We start from the raw sequence: 14615 nt of genomic DNA, 5'->3' as shown, positions 1-14615 counted from the left end.
AGGCCCTGGCACAGGCTGCCCAGAGAAGCTGTGGCTGCCCCCTCCCTGGCAGTGTTCAAGGCCAGGTTGGATGGGGCTTTGAGCAACCTGGTCTAGTGGAGGGTGTCCCTCCCCATAGCAGGTGGGTTGGAACTTTATGGTCTTGTAAGGTCTCTTCCAACCCAAACCATCCTATGATTTAGTTCCAGATTTGGCTGGCTCTTGGGAAATAGACTGTTGGAAAAAAAGTAGTTTCAGGACTCTATATATCAAATAATGATCCCATTCTGATAAATACACATTAAAAAAACTTTGAATGATGAGGAAGGGAACAGCTTTCACTTGTGGTAAATAAAATACTTGCTATCAAGACTTGAAACCATAGGGTTTCAAGTTATAACAGGGTTATAAACACAATATGTAAAGACAGGATTGTGAGATCTCAAGGAAAATACCCAGGATGTGTTGTTCACCTAGCAAATGTTGGTTTAAGGGCCTGATGATTCTATGTTATGACATCATCCTTAACTATGAGCTAATCTTCTTGGTTCTGAGTATGTTTTTCTTGTCACCTCTTCCCATTCAGTGCAAATGTAACTACAGTGGGTCCCAGTTAAACCTATATTGTATAAACTTCCATCCTTACTTCCAGGCACTCAGTTGAACAAACTCTTGAAGAACACTTTCAAATTTATTAGGTCCACCCTATCCAATGAGTATTTTGGTTACAATTGTGGGCAATTTCAAGACAGTTGAGGAGCACAAGGAATCATCAATCTGGAGTTAAAAACACAGTAATAACAATGTCATTCTTACTTGTATTAACAATAGGTGTGCTATTAACATTATAGGATTTATTGTGCTGTTATCAGAGAACCCTGATCTCACAGAGCTTCATGAGTTATTTCCCAAATGTGATAGCTGTGGGACTAGCAGCTGCAGACATTTTCCAGACAATAGCAAAGCTAGTATTGAGCTGCTCACTAATAAGGAGAAGGAATTATATGAATGCCCCCTGGTCAACTCCTTTTTTGGGGTTGGTTGGGGTTTTTTTTTTAGCATACCAATGTGGAAGTCGAGAGGTGTCTCTATAGGGGAGAAAACAAGGAGATGAAGAGATTAAAATGAGACCGCTGTGTCACTGTGATTCTTTAGGAATGGTTGAATGTGTCTACCTCTGTTGTGGCTATCCCAGCTTTCTTTTTAACATGCTCAGGTCAGGCCTACAGTTATCCCAACCCTTCAAGCCCCACATTGGTGCCAAAAAGGACCGCCATGGTTCAGCCCCACTGGGCAGCTGAGCCATGGGTACCGCTCGCTCCCCTCCATCCCCCAGTGGGCCGGGCCGGGCTGGGCTGGGCAGGAGAAGGGGCTGGCAGAGGCAAACTGCAGGGCAGGGGAAGGGCAGTGTGCTGGGACAGCCCAGGGAGAGGGAACGACACTGACAGCACTGGGACAGAACAGTCACAAAAGGGGGTAACACAGCGCTCACCGACCTGACAACTGACCAGACACTCAGCCCATCGTGGAGCCTTTTATGGGGGCCATGATGCCACGTGGTGTGGAAACCCCCCTTGGCCAGCTCAGCTCCCTGTGCTGGCTCCTTGTGAGAATTGACTCTGGCCAGGCCAGAACCAGGACAATCTCCTAGATGTTTGCAAGAGTACTGGGAAAGTTCTAGGTGCTGCCATTTTTCTGATTATTCTATAACTAATTCCATACAAAATGCAACAAATTTTGGATTGACTCCTTGCTTTGCATTCATTGAGTTCATGATCTCACATTGTAAATATCCATTATTCTTATGACATGGAAACAAATTCAAAGTGGAAAAAAGAAATGCACAGAGCATCCCTTCCAAATTAGAGAAAAGAAAACCAGCTTTCAGGAAAATGCAAGGAATATGAGTGTCTTACAAACTTTATTACTGTTTGTATATTTTAGTTTACATGGAACATACCCTAATGGTATTCATCATTGAATACACTAGAGAGAACTGGATCAACTGCTAATGCAAAAGAAGTCAAAAGAGAGAATATTTTCTAAATCTTCCACAAGTCTGTTGGTTTGGGAAGGAAAGACATAAATGGGAGGGAGAAAGGACAGACAATATAGGCCTGTTTTATATTGTTTAATATAGATTTCTTTTTTACTTATGTGTTTTTTATGTTATGGAAGCTTTATGCGTGACTTACAGTTTTCCTCTGCCAGAATTACTGCTGAACCAAAGCCTGCTTTGACCATACTAATGACTCTTTATTGAAATATTTCATGTACTGGCAACCAATAACTTAAATATTTCTATTTGCAAATAGTCCTGAACTGATTTGGTCTCTCTGTTATTTCTAACTTAATGGTTCACCCTGTTCTGTTTTCCAGTTGAGCTATCAGCTGCTTAGCAGGAATGTTTTATTTGTGTTAATTTAGAAACTGTGATGTCCAGTGCCAGCTGTCCCATGCCAGCACAGCGTGTACTGTCCTTTAAGCCAAACAGACAGTGCTTAATGAATAATGAGTTGAACATTGGTATTGTCACAAATGTTTTCCATTAACGCCTCTGCAGGTAGAGCAGCAGCAAAGGGAAACCCAAGCTCAAGAAAAAAAAAAGAATTTGCATCTTTGGGGTCTTAAAAATCAATAGGAAACAGTTAAACAGGGGAGAAGATACAGTTTTTGTGTTGGTAGCTGTCCTTGTGCCACCGCATACTTAGCAGGAAGTTTGAGGTAGCTGTTTGTCTCACAGGGGGGGCCATAACTACCCCTCCCCTCAGTGTTTTCTTTCCATTTCTAACTTCATTGCATTACTTTTTCTGGGGACTCATGTCGTTTTCTCTTCCACCTTCTCTTCTTTCCATCCCACTGCATGCCTCTTTCCTTGTCTGACCTCAGAGAGGAGGAAGAGTATGAAGAGGAGGAAGAAGAACAGCCAGTCACAGAACCCAATACTGAGGATGAGGGGGAGGAAGAGGCCAGTAGGCAGGTCAAAGCCAGGTACCAGGATTCAGCATCATCCCTCTGCCTTTTCTTCACGCTCTAGCATGAACCCACCACCCCACTGTGCACCAGCATCTGCCTTTTCACTCATATTGATTCCTAGAATCCCTGTTAAAGCCACCCACCCCCCAAGGAAATCTTTTTGCATTTAAAAGCTTTGCTGGTGTGTATGTGTCAATGAAAATGTGTAAGTATAGGTCCAATGCACTGAGAACTGTTGTCTGCACTCACTGCCGTTGTATGAAATGAGTAACACAGGTCTTAAAAGGTTTAGCAGAAGGGGTAACTTCTAAGCGGTGCTTAGGTTTATCTTTTTAGCTAAGGCAGTGGTCAAATCTGGCAATGCTTTGCTGAGGATGTTGCTTGGTTCCTTAGGTTTTAATCCCTGTTTCAGGACACAACATTATGAGCAGTATCATGTCTGTGATTTCTATCAACTTTGTTCATGTTTTACTAGGAAAGAACTACTTTGAGGCAAAGCTGATAAATATGTGTAATTCTATACATACGTGCCCATCTGTGTGTATGTGAATATAAACAAACCACCTATCAAAACAGTGTTCTCATGTAATATTTTCCCCTTTACTTCTGAGGGATATATGAATTTGGCATCTGGCAACTTTATCCTAATAAATTGGAAGAAAGAAAATATGTTCTTTCTTCCAGACAGCCATTTGATTAAGGTTAAATTGCTTGGCTTTGCAACTCAGCAAATGAGATTGGATTTGTTGGGGTTTTTTTAATAAACCACATTCATGCAGACGCTCTACAGCACGGAAGGAAGAAATGAAACTGTTTAATGTGCAAATTCCAAAGAAAATACTGTACTGTTGTTATTAATATCTCCCAGTCTGCAAATCTTGCCAATGGCTGCCTGAAATTTTGAAATTAAGTGATAATTTCCTCAAATCCAATTCTTGCTATTCAGAGCTAAGTCACAAGTTATTCCTAAATTGCATGAATATACTAAAATACTGTTAAAAAAAAAACCCCAAAAATGTGAAAACAAGAAAGAGCCATGTAAAGGGCATGACATGCTTTTAGGTCATTTGTCTTTTAAAATTATAGTGACTTTGAGAAAGCCAGGTGATAGTCCCATGACTTTTCTAAATGCCTTCTTCCACTGTCAGCATAGCATAACAAAAATCAGCTGTACCCTGGCTGTCCATGTTAGGTGCTGTCAGGAATGGTAAGACTAGCCTGGCTTCAGTGACTCCAGTCCTGCGCAGCAAGGGCAATAGATGAAGGTTTCCAGTATGCCCACTGTGCTTCATTGTGAGAACGACTGCCTAGTGTATACCTGATGATTAACTTCATAATTTCCTCACATATATGCCATGTATTATGTTTTTGTTGCGTACTCTGCCAAACTCACACTCCTCAGATAAGGGCCATGCCTTGCATGCCTGGAGGTGGTTTGCAGGGGTGGTCTCAGGAGAATGAAATCAGCCACCTGCTGAGTGATCCAGTCCAAAGCCCGTGCGTGGTGTTTATGCTGGAGGTACTACTGAAAACAGGTATCTCGGAGTGCAGATCCCATGGCTTTTCACCTGCTTTGCTGTTTCCACCACACACCAACACCTGCCTTTGCTAGAGCAAAGTAGATGTGTTTTCTGTTGCACGTGATGCAACTCTGCAACTCTCTAACACCAACATGGGATGCTGACACTCAGAGAAATTAGTGCCTTCATGTCTAGATTAATTATCTGGTAAGGTGTTGCTTCTGGAATCATTCCAAACCTTAATTTTGACGGAACAGTGTTGATTTGGTGTTTAGTATTTTCATCTTTGGTAGATGAATGTTTAGGTACCAGATCACCAGATATGTGGCCTTCAAGAGGCAGTCATGCAGATAGTATCTTGAAGAATATATACTCTGTGGACCATGTTATCCAGTGTGTTGAGACTACTTTGTACTGCTTTGACAGTGCTTACACCCTAACTTGAAATGCTTGAAAATTACTCAGGAAATGGTTGTGAAAAAGTTCATGAAATTGAATTAAGACGTTTGTGGGTTAAAACCCTTCCTTTCTTTTAAGCTGAGTCACTTCTATTCCTCAGTATTTCCAACCCCAAGCAGAAGATACAAAGATGTGAATTCTCTTGCTTTATTTTAAAAGAGATGATGATTGTCTGATTTGTGAAGTTTTTGTTAGTCTAACTCTCCTTGGCTTTATTATTTTTTCCCTCCTATCTATTAATCTCTCTTTTCCCCATTTTTCTCCCCTTCCCTTTCTCATGATGTTTTCCTCCTGCAGTGGGGTCCCAGGTGTGCGAGAGGCTGTGAATGAAAACCTTTCACGGTGCTCTGATTCTTCAGCCATCTCCAGTGCCATTTCGCCAGCAGAGAGGCCCCTCTCCTGCTCTAGAGCAAAGAGCTCTTCTGGCAACTCCTCTTCTGTGCCTGACTCATCTGTCTCTCATCATAATTCTGTCCTTTCATCACCATCTTCACCTGCAACAGCACTGCTCAGTTCTTCCCAAAATTCATCAGCATCCATTACTCCAAAGGCATCTCCAACAGTGGAGAAATTACCTTATGTACCACATACTCCTTTTCACCTCTTCTCGTACGACTTTGAAGAGTCTCCAGCATCTGTGAAAGAAAAGGAAGCAGAGGTGATGAGGGAAAACAGGTAGATTTTATACAGCTGACATTAATTTCAAGCTAAATGAATAACACCTTTTGAGAGTTTTATAGCAGTAATAATGCGCACTCTGTGTTGTATTGTTTCCAGAACATACTGTACTACTTTTAGTCCTGTAAGCCTGTATTTTGCTTTGATTGATACTCTCCCCTTGCCTTTGTTGCCTTCATTTCATCTTACTCCTCTTCAAGGTCTATAGTTAATAAGTATCCTGGCCTCCTCTGTACATCAGTAGATAAATAACCCGTGATTTGGGAGATCACAGAAAGGAGTACCATTTTGCTCTCATTTACAACAATGTAATTTGCAGACATGATTTCATGAAAATTAATGGAGCTCTTGTGCTATAAAACCAAGAGAGATCAAATCAGCACTTGGAATTCAGGGGTGAAGTCCTGGCTTCAAAGACTGAACTGCCAGATCCCGAATTTGCTATTAGATTACAGAGCATATCCCTGCCACATGCAATTTAAACTCATGCTTGTAATAACAGAGGTAGAATAAATGTTTTGAAGAGAATATAGCACTCACAATAGACAGGTTTTTCTCCACATCTGGTCAATTCAGTTGCCCATCTTGCATTTCTCTTAGTTTTTTCATTGTAATTTTTAATTTCCTCATCCCACCCATTTAAAAAGAAGGAGAAATTGTTTTGTCTTCGTCTGTTCCAAAGCAAAACAAGGTGTCAATAGGAAACACTAAAAATAATGCTAAAAAATGACCTTGAAGGGAAGTTGATGATTTTTAGCTATCTTTTCCCAGTGATCAGTGTTCTGTGAAATAGGTGTTGAAAATGTACACATATATTGTGAGCATATTTATTTCTTCCTTTCTCCAGCAGTCCTTCTGAGTTTCTGCATGTGAACAAGTATTTTGATTCCTTTGATCCTTTTAATTTTCAATCTTTCTCTTCTAATAGGTGGGTGTTTTTTGTTGCTTTTTCATTTCTCTGAAAATCCTGTAAATTCAGTTAGCTGTTGACAAGGCTCTTAGTTCACATGTCCTTCCTTACATCTTGCATCTGGAAGACTGGGAATCCTCTAAGCTTACATTTTTCCTACATAGATGCCATTTTCCCTTACTTGTCTCACACTCATTTATTTCTCTCATTGCTGCTGCTATTAAACTTTTTAGAGAGTAGATTTGTAGAGTAGAAGGAGCCTCCTGTTCCTTCAACATTTAGTATTTCTGCAGTGATTTTTTTTTACCCCCTCAGACCATTCTGCTACTTCTAGCTGCCATGGAGGATCAAGGCTGTGGTGTGTGGAAGGATTGTGCTGGGTTTATTCAGAGATAGAGGGCAAAACTTGCATGATTTGAGCAGTAAGGTGTTCATAAAATAGTTAAAAATCTGGTGTTTCTTCAGAGCAAAGGCTTCTGGGACAAGGCTATTGCCTTTGCCCTGGTATATGGGACAAGAAGGGAAAATGGAAGAAATAGCTACCACCAGAGGAAGGTTGGAAAGATAAGCATTGAATACAGGATAGAGTTTTACCCTGATCTGCAGGTATTGCCTTGCTACTCTTCCAGCATCTCTGTCTCCCTCTAGGTTTGTTTTACCGGGATGCTTTGCCCAGACCAGTCTCTGAATTTGATTGTTAATACTTTTAGGTCTGAGTCCATAGAAGGTGTGTTCTCTCCATTTCAATGAGAGTTATTTTTGGACTAATTGAGATTTCTTAGTCTGAAAAAGGATATTGTGCTGTGTTAGCTTTTTCATGGGGCAGAGGAGAAGGAAAGCGAATGTAATGGTTGATACGAAGGTCTCCTTTCAGTTTATTAAAATGGAAATGGAGGTTTCAGTTAGTGTCAGGAACATACTGAATGAGCTCTGAGTTGTTCTCAGGAGAACGGCGTCTCCTGCTCTCAGTACAGGCACGGGCAGAGCATTTTCTGAGCTGAGCCTGCCAGAGGGAAGACCCATGCCAGGTCTGTGCGGGGAAGCCCCACGCTGCCCAGCTGCGCAGCCCACCACTGGCCCACTGTCTCCAGTTTATAGTTACTTTTCTTCTAGAGCAGGAATGCCAGGAAGACAGTTATTCCCCCTTCTACAAAATTTCTTTTGTAGCTCAGAAATGTGCACATTAACATTTTTTCCCCACAATTATTCCCCTGTTTCTGGGCAATCAGCATGATGTCTCAGATATAGATGGTGGTGGTGGGAGCATTTTGTACAACATAAATCTGGAACTGTTGCCAAAGGGGATATGTTCTCTAATGCATGATCCCTCACATTATAAAAACCCCTAACTGAAATCTGTTCTGATTTTAACGTGGGCATTGGCAGGCAGCAACTCTGTTGTACCCTCAGGAATGAAGCTTGAAACTTTGAATGAAATTTCTCATGGCTAGATGAGTTTGCTAAATGGAGCTGAAGGAAACCAACCGGCCTTTTCAAATAAAATTGCTGATTGAAGTGACTGAGTGCTGATGTGCGTGGGAGGAGAAGCAGCAGAGAAAAGATACGGTGAAGGAGGGTGCATCTTACAGTATGAATTATAATAAGGAAGGTGATGATACCTTTTTCCTGAATGGAATTGTGTCATTTGGATGAGTTGGACTTGCAGAGTACCTAACACATAGAGCATCATATGCTTTTCCCGTTGGAAAATGGTATCATCTGTGAACAGAAAGGTTAACATTTTTCCAAACAGGGAATCTTTCCTTGACATGCTGTTTAAGTGTGATGGTAAAAAGGCACAATGAAGAAACACAACTGCCTTTTCTGTTCAGTACAGGAGCCAAGGTGAAACCAGCGATAGGAGGGACTCTGGGGAGATGCCTGTTCAGGAGTCCTGGAAACAATTTCTCTTTGATCAACACATTGAAGTCAAGAAGGATTTTGGGTTTTTTTAATGGAGGGAATGGCTGGTGGAAATTCCTAAATCCGTGCTTGTAGAGACCTGTCTTTTTAACCACGGTGATGATTTTTTACAGGCATTGTAAGAAATGGCACATAAGCTATGACTTCCGTTGGGGGAAGGGAAAGAAAATATCACCCGCTTTAATTGAAAACAATGTGGATGATCTCAATTGATAAATCAAATCAAGGGGTGTCCGTGTTCAGATCATGTCTTGGAAATGCTGCTGTTTTCTTTAATTTCACTTGATACAGCTACCACATGGATTGATTTGGAACTTCTTCTAATGATTGGGTATCAGCTTCCAAAACAGCTAATAAATTTGAGCAGTAGTTTAAGTATTCCTGCTCTGAGTTGTCGCTTGGGAGGACCATTCTAATCTGTCATTATTTTCCATACCAATAGCTCACTATTTGAATCAAGTTTATGTCTACAATATGGTTGATATTAAAATGATAGGTAGTGTATTTTGAAGCTGTGATGAGAGCAGTATTTTCAGAAGGTGGATGTTTGAGAAGTAACAGGGATATGGGATCAGCACCACCCCTTAAGAGAATTTACTGTTACATGCTTGCTTGCTGATGGATTCTTTCTGTCTCTCCCCTTCTCCTACTTTCCTTCCCATTGCTTCAGATACAACAGCTACGGCAGCAGCTCTTACTCTTCTCCACGATCTTACTCTGGTGTGAGTGCCCCTACAACACCCACAACTCGTTACGGGACAACTCTCTCACCACCTCAAGAGACCAAATCTGACAGGTTTGTAAATAAGTCAGTGTTTTCACAACAGTTCCTTTATAGAGAGGACAAAGAAGATAAGTGTAAGATGTTCTGAATGGGTACTGGAAATATTTTGTAGCCAAATCTTTTCTAATGTTGGAAACATAATGTCCAAAAGTCTAGATGTGTTCATTTCCCACTCATTCTCAAGCCTTTCTCTGACTTGGTGTTAAAGGCTGGATGTATTTCCATCCTACTACAGCTTCCACTTAAATGGATAAAACAGAGTTACCTCAAACATATGCTGTTCTAAGTATTAAAAAGTGAATTAAAGCATATTTTATTTCTTTCCATATTTTAAAATAAATTCAGACATCTATTTTCACTTCTGTCAAATCAACTATAGAATTTTGGAAAAGTGATTAGCTCAGAATTTCTTAGGTCATGATTTTGTCTTTCTTTGAAAATACATGCTACACCTCATTGTGTTTCATTAATAAGAAATATGTTTTCTTGCTGTAGGTAAAGCAAACTCATACTAACCAACCAGTTATCAGATCACTTAAAAATATTCAAAAATCCACACCAAAAAATAAAAATAATAATCATAATAAAAAACAACCCAGCAACAAAAAAGCAGAATTTTGAACATTCAAAGTACTCTTTTGAATTATGTAAGGAACTAGGGGAAGAAAAAAGTTAGGAAAATGTTGCAGATACATGAAAAATTCTTCTGGGTGAGAGATTTGGACCACCAGAAATTAACTGAATGTTACAACTCTATATAAATGACAGCTTCATGCTGAGTTTATGCAAGAAAGGTAGAAGTTTTTTATTAATTTAATGAAATAATTTCATATAATAATTTAATTAAATATTTTCCAATTATTGGAAATTGACAGGTTTTGGATTGTTTGTTGCTTGATTGGCGTCTAATTCTTAAGATTTCCATCTCCTACCCTTTTGTTTGAACTGAGGGCTTTTTCAGAATCCTTTGTCTATATTCCAATTAATTTTTACTAATGATAGTTTTTTTTAACATTTCTTTATGTGTGTAGAAATTCACGTATGTATGTTTGTGTGTGTGTGTATATGTGTTTGAACCTATCCAGTGCCTCGCATCCTTTCTAGTCTACTACTGAGAATGGTTCAAGTTAGGTTCTTCCAGCATACATGTCTTTCTAGCCATGAGGTATTGATTTAATCCTTTTTTTCCAGTGAGTAATTGCATTAAGTTTATCTTTAGAGAAAGGCATTGTTTTTCATACGCTCATCTTCCTCTGAGTAACTTGCCTGGATTTGTCTTTCCTGATCTGAATTAAATTATTGCCGAGTGAAACCATAATAAAACAAATCTTAACTGGCACTTTACCCCCTTTCACCTCAGAAAAATAGACACAAGATAAGCAAGAATTAAAGCTATCCCGCTGCTTTTGAAGATTTAGATTCCTGCTGGTTGCTACTGCAGCAAAGAAACCCCAAAGTGGTCGAACGCAGAGATGGCTAAACAGATAGTTGGGCCTGTCCTGCGAGAGGTTGATGGCGCTGGCCCGGCTCCAGAGGAGGAAGCGAGCTTTCATTGCAGCATGCGCGTAAGTGCGTTGCTGGTTTGGAGCCAAAATGCCTTGGCCCCACAGGATGAAGCTGTAAAATTCGCAGATTCATGGAGAGTCGGGCCAGAGGGGAGCTCTGTAATCATCTGTCGTGACCTGTAATGGGTCTCACAGAAGCTTAAACGAAAGCCCCGTGTACCTTCACGTGTTTTCAAGCGGCAGCGCATGACTTCTCCTGGAAAGCGTTCCGGTATTTATCATCACCGCTAGGAAAATATTTCATTTTTTGGAGGCCAGTTTGTCTAGCAGCACCTTCCTGCCATTATACCTCCTTCTGCTTTTCTCTGTGAAACTGGGAAGTGCTCTGCCTTCCACTCTGGAATCTCTCTCCCGTGTTTTAAGTGTCTGAACACTGCTTCGAGTCGCAGCTCCCACTTTCCTTCAGGTTACAATTACCACTTTCCAACTCACATGATAAAAATATCTCTCCTCCTGTTTATCCCTGCAGCCTTCTATTCAGTAGCTATACTCACCAGGACTTCTGCGTTCTTTTATTTGAGGAATATTACAACTTGATGCTTTTTATAATTAGTCTCTGAGAAGTGTGACAACTATGCTGCATGTTGCCTGCAAAATCGATGCAGCTACTTCTTGAAAGATAATTAAATTTACAGGTTCAGATGCCATTTTGCATCAAGTCTTGTGATTTTTGAGTGTGCCGCCATGGCAGATGTACAGTTCAGCAGGCTCTAATGGTTTGACTGCTTTGAAGAAGGACAGTAGCCTGCTTTTATTTCATTGTCCTGAAAGACATGAATTGCAGAAACGTCCACACAGAGATCGATGGCCAGAAATTTGGTCACTGGAGAGTAGTCTCCATAGTGTGTGACGTAACTTTCAGTGCTAATTAGTAAGTGGGAAAGGATTATGGTATTTTTCACCATCTTCTAGCAGTGGTGTTTACCTTAGGTAATGTAAATGTTATTTCCTACTTCCTAATGGTAAAAATTTACATGGATTCAAACACACAAAAAAGTTAAAAGATGAGGGAGAGAGAGGAAGACACTTGATAAGAAGCAGATGTGTATCTGTGGTTAGCTCCAAGGTGAGTTTTCTGCTTTCAGCTTATGATTACAGTTATCCAAGGCCTCCACAGAAAGATCACTGTCTTTTATCATGCAGGGAAGGACTTCAGATGCAGATCCTGGTACTGTTTATCTGACCTTCGAGAATGAGGAGGAAGGAAGAAGCAGCATTTAGAGCAGTGCCCAGCAAAATGATTCATGCTCCATTCAGTTACCCTGGCAGGCCTTTCAAACCCTTGGCTGCATTTTACTTCTGTAAACAAGAGCTACAACTTAGGTGGAAAGAAGCAGTGTGGTTGACATTTTGACATTCATAGTTTTAAAACCCTCTTTGGCTAAGATCAGTGGGGAATCCAAAAGAGCAGTATAATTCAGTGCAAGGGTAACTAGATTTTGTTCTTTGAAATCCACATAATGTATATATTTTTGACTGTACAGCAGAAGAAAAGGCTTACTTGACTGTTTCTTGGTTTCTAAATTCAGCTGCAGCCTTTTGCCAACTTCTTGCAATGCTGTTGCGCTCTCTCATTTCTCTGGGTCCCCTGTGGAGAGCCATGTTTCTGAAGTGCATATTGCAGCCATGGGAATCCTGCTGAAGGAGGGCAAATTGCAGGGCACTTTCTGTTCAGCCCTTCATTGGGAGAGGAGAAAGGGTATATTGGCTCTCTCATATCTCTCTGCTTGTTAAATTTGCTCCTAATGCATAAGAAGTATAGCCCAATCCTCCTGTTTTCAGCTGCCATACTCCATAAATATACTGCTCCCACTCTTCATGACTTAAATCAGTAATTAACTGGATTAAGGGAAAGGAAAAAAATAAAATCATCAATCTCAATCTCTCAACCTCATAAATTCTTGTAACAAAGGGGATAAACAAGACATGGCTGGAGCACACTGGGGAGAAAGACATTTTTCTGTACCTCCAAGGGGCCACCTTATCTGGGGGAAGAAGATGTAAGACTCTTCTATATTTCCATGCCTTGTGCTGACACCTAAGATATTTCTGTTTAGCCAAAGACTGACTTAAACTATCAATCTAAGATGGTCACTCATTGAAAGCTGCAGCCTGTAATCTGTGCAAAAGCTTGCAATGCTTCACACCCCACTGTACTGTGGTTTTGGTGGAGAAATGTAGGAGTTGATGATGATGACCATACTTAGAGGAGACCCTACAGGAGTCTGACTTTTAAGGCAAGAGCTCCTGCATTCAGCACCAGGTTTAATTCATTCTGTTGCCAGAAAAATATCCTGCTGGTGTGTTTGCCAAGATAGATTTCTTCTGATGCATTTGCCAGGAGATGGTTCCTACTGGGCTTGATAGTTGAACAGTAGCGCAGTTAGCCTAGCTCGAAAAACTGCCTTCTCGGGGCACTGTGTGCGGAGGGAGCTGGAGTACATGGTCCCCATTCTCTTCCTTCTATATGTTAAATCAAATGCTCAGCTCACAAACCTCCACTCCTGGATCCTCCTGGCCAGTCCTTGTGAACATAGTCTGCACCTCTGCCTGGTCCCTCTGAAGTTCTTCCAAATCTCCAGGCTTGGTAAGGGCCTGCAGTGGTGTTTGCAAATTATTTCTGTTTGATGCACTCTCCAACTTTTCCAGACCATTAGAAAACAGACTTAAGGAAGATGAACTGTGTTTCACATGCCTTAATCTGTTTCCCATCTCTCTTGCTTTATGATCTACAGCAGTACTTTACATTGGGTTCCTTCAGGCATTTATGTCTGCAACAGGTGCACACTGTCACTGGGGTTAGCATGGCTAGATGATAGGTGGATTTTTTTTCTCCACTGATTTTAAAGACTCTAAACACCATACCTGTAGGATAGACTTGAAATGCAGCAAGAGTTTGTAAATACACTTGAGTTTTACTCCCTCTCCAGATCCTTGAAACAGTGATCTTCTGGCAATCTGGTGTACTTTTTTCAAATTTGTATCACTTAAAACCAAAAAACTGCTTGAGAATGCTAAACAGTCTTTCAGTTTGACTTTCTGCTAAAATTAAAGGTCCCTGTAATTGACAACATTAGGAAGGTGCAGTTGGAAGAAGTTTCTTGACAAGTTCTCTCTCTTTTTTTTTTTTTTTTTGTTATTAACCATCTATCACTAATCTGCACTCCAGAGTTACCTTATTCCATCCATTAAGGTCTAAGGCAAAAGGAGAAGCCTTTGAAACAAAACCCAGTAAAAAGCCTACAAAGCTGCTGCTGTCCCAAGAATGGCTCCTCTTTCCTTGGCTTTACTACTCTTTCTGCTTCTATCATCCTCTGTGTCTCTTAATGTGTACTTGTGGGCCCTCAGACCAGAGACCGTGGCTATTTTTTCTTGTGGTAAATCCCAGGCACATCTTTCACTCTGAATAACAGAATGAGGAGGGGATAGCTTGGTAGTTGATAATAGCGGCCCAGGGCAAAAGCCTCAACTTTATTGCTGAGATTTTAAGAGGAAAAGTGACCTTAGAAATTACTTGATGATTTACAATTTGGGAATCAGCGGTGGCTTACGCTGGCTTAGCTGCTTGTCCAACTACTGTGTAAGCAGTATTCTTGATTGCAGCTTTGTAGGCTTCAGCATAGGTCATACATATGTTTAACCAGAGTGAGTGAGCCGGGTTACGGTTTCAGGCCGCAGCGCGTTGCTGGCTGAGCGCGCAGAGTGAGTGGAGGGCGCCAGTCACCCTCAGGTACCCACAGTACCAATTAAACGGCTAACATTAATCAATTCTTGGCCATTCTCAAGTTCCTTTCTCAAAGGAAGCATTAGTCAGTAGTTTT

At 40.9% G+C, this 14615-nt stretch overlaps 1 protein-coding gene across 3 annotated transcripts in view; it reads left to right on the top strand.

The window, feature by feature from the left end:
- The window catches only part of FHOD3 (formin homology 2 domain containing 3), a gene marked incomplete at both ends in the record, with an annotated part of 396588 nt that overhangs the window by 297294 nt on the left and 84679 nt on the right, over window positions 1-14615 (top strand). The window contains 3 exons of one of the 3 annotated variants that reach the window (XM_084260346.1): window positions 2869-2970; window positions 5232-5609; window positions 9116-9241. In XM_084260346.1, the coding sequence (XP_084116472.1) occupies window positions 2869-2970; window positions 5232-5609; window positions 9116-9241 (606 nt within the window). The remainder of the gene's footprint in view (window positions 1-2868; window positions 2971-5231; window positions 5610-9115; window positions 9242-14615) is intronic. The other 2 variants (XM_084260347.1, XM_084260348.1) reach the window with 2 other exon arrangements.

This window comes from Gallinula chloropus, assembly GCF_964237585.1.
Source record: "Gallinula chloropus genome assembly, chromosome: 2".
Taxonomy (NCBI): Eukaryota; Metazoa; Chordata; class Aves; order Gruiformes; family Rallidae; genus Gallinula; species Gallinula chloropus.
The sequence above is the reverse complement of the archived record's forward strand: the minus strand, read 5'-3'. Positions and strand labels throughout refer to the sequence as shown.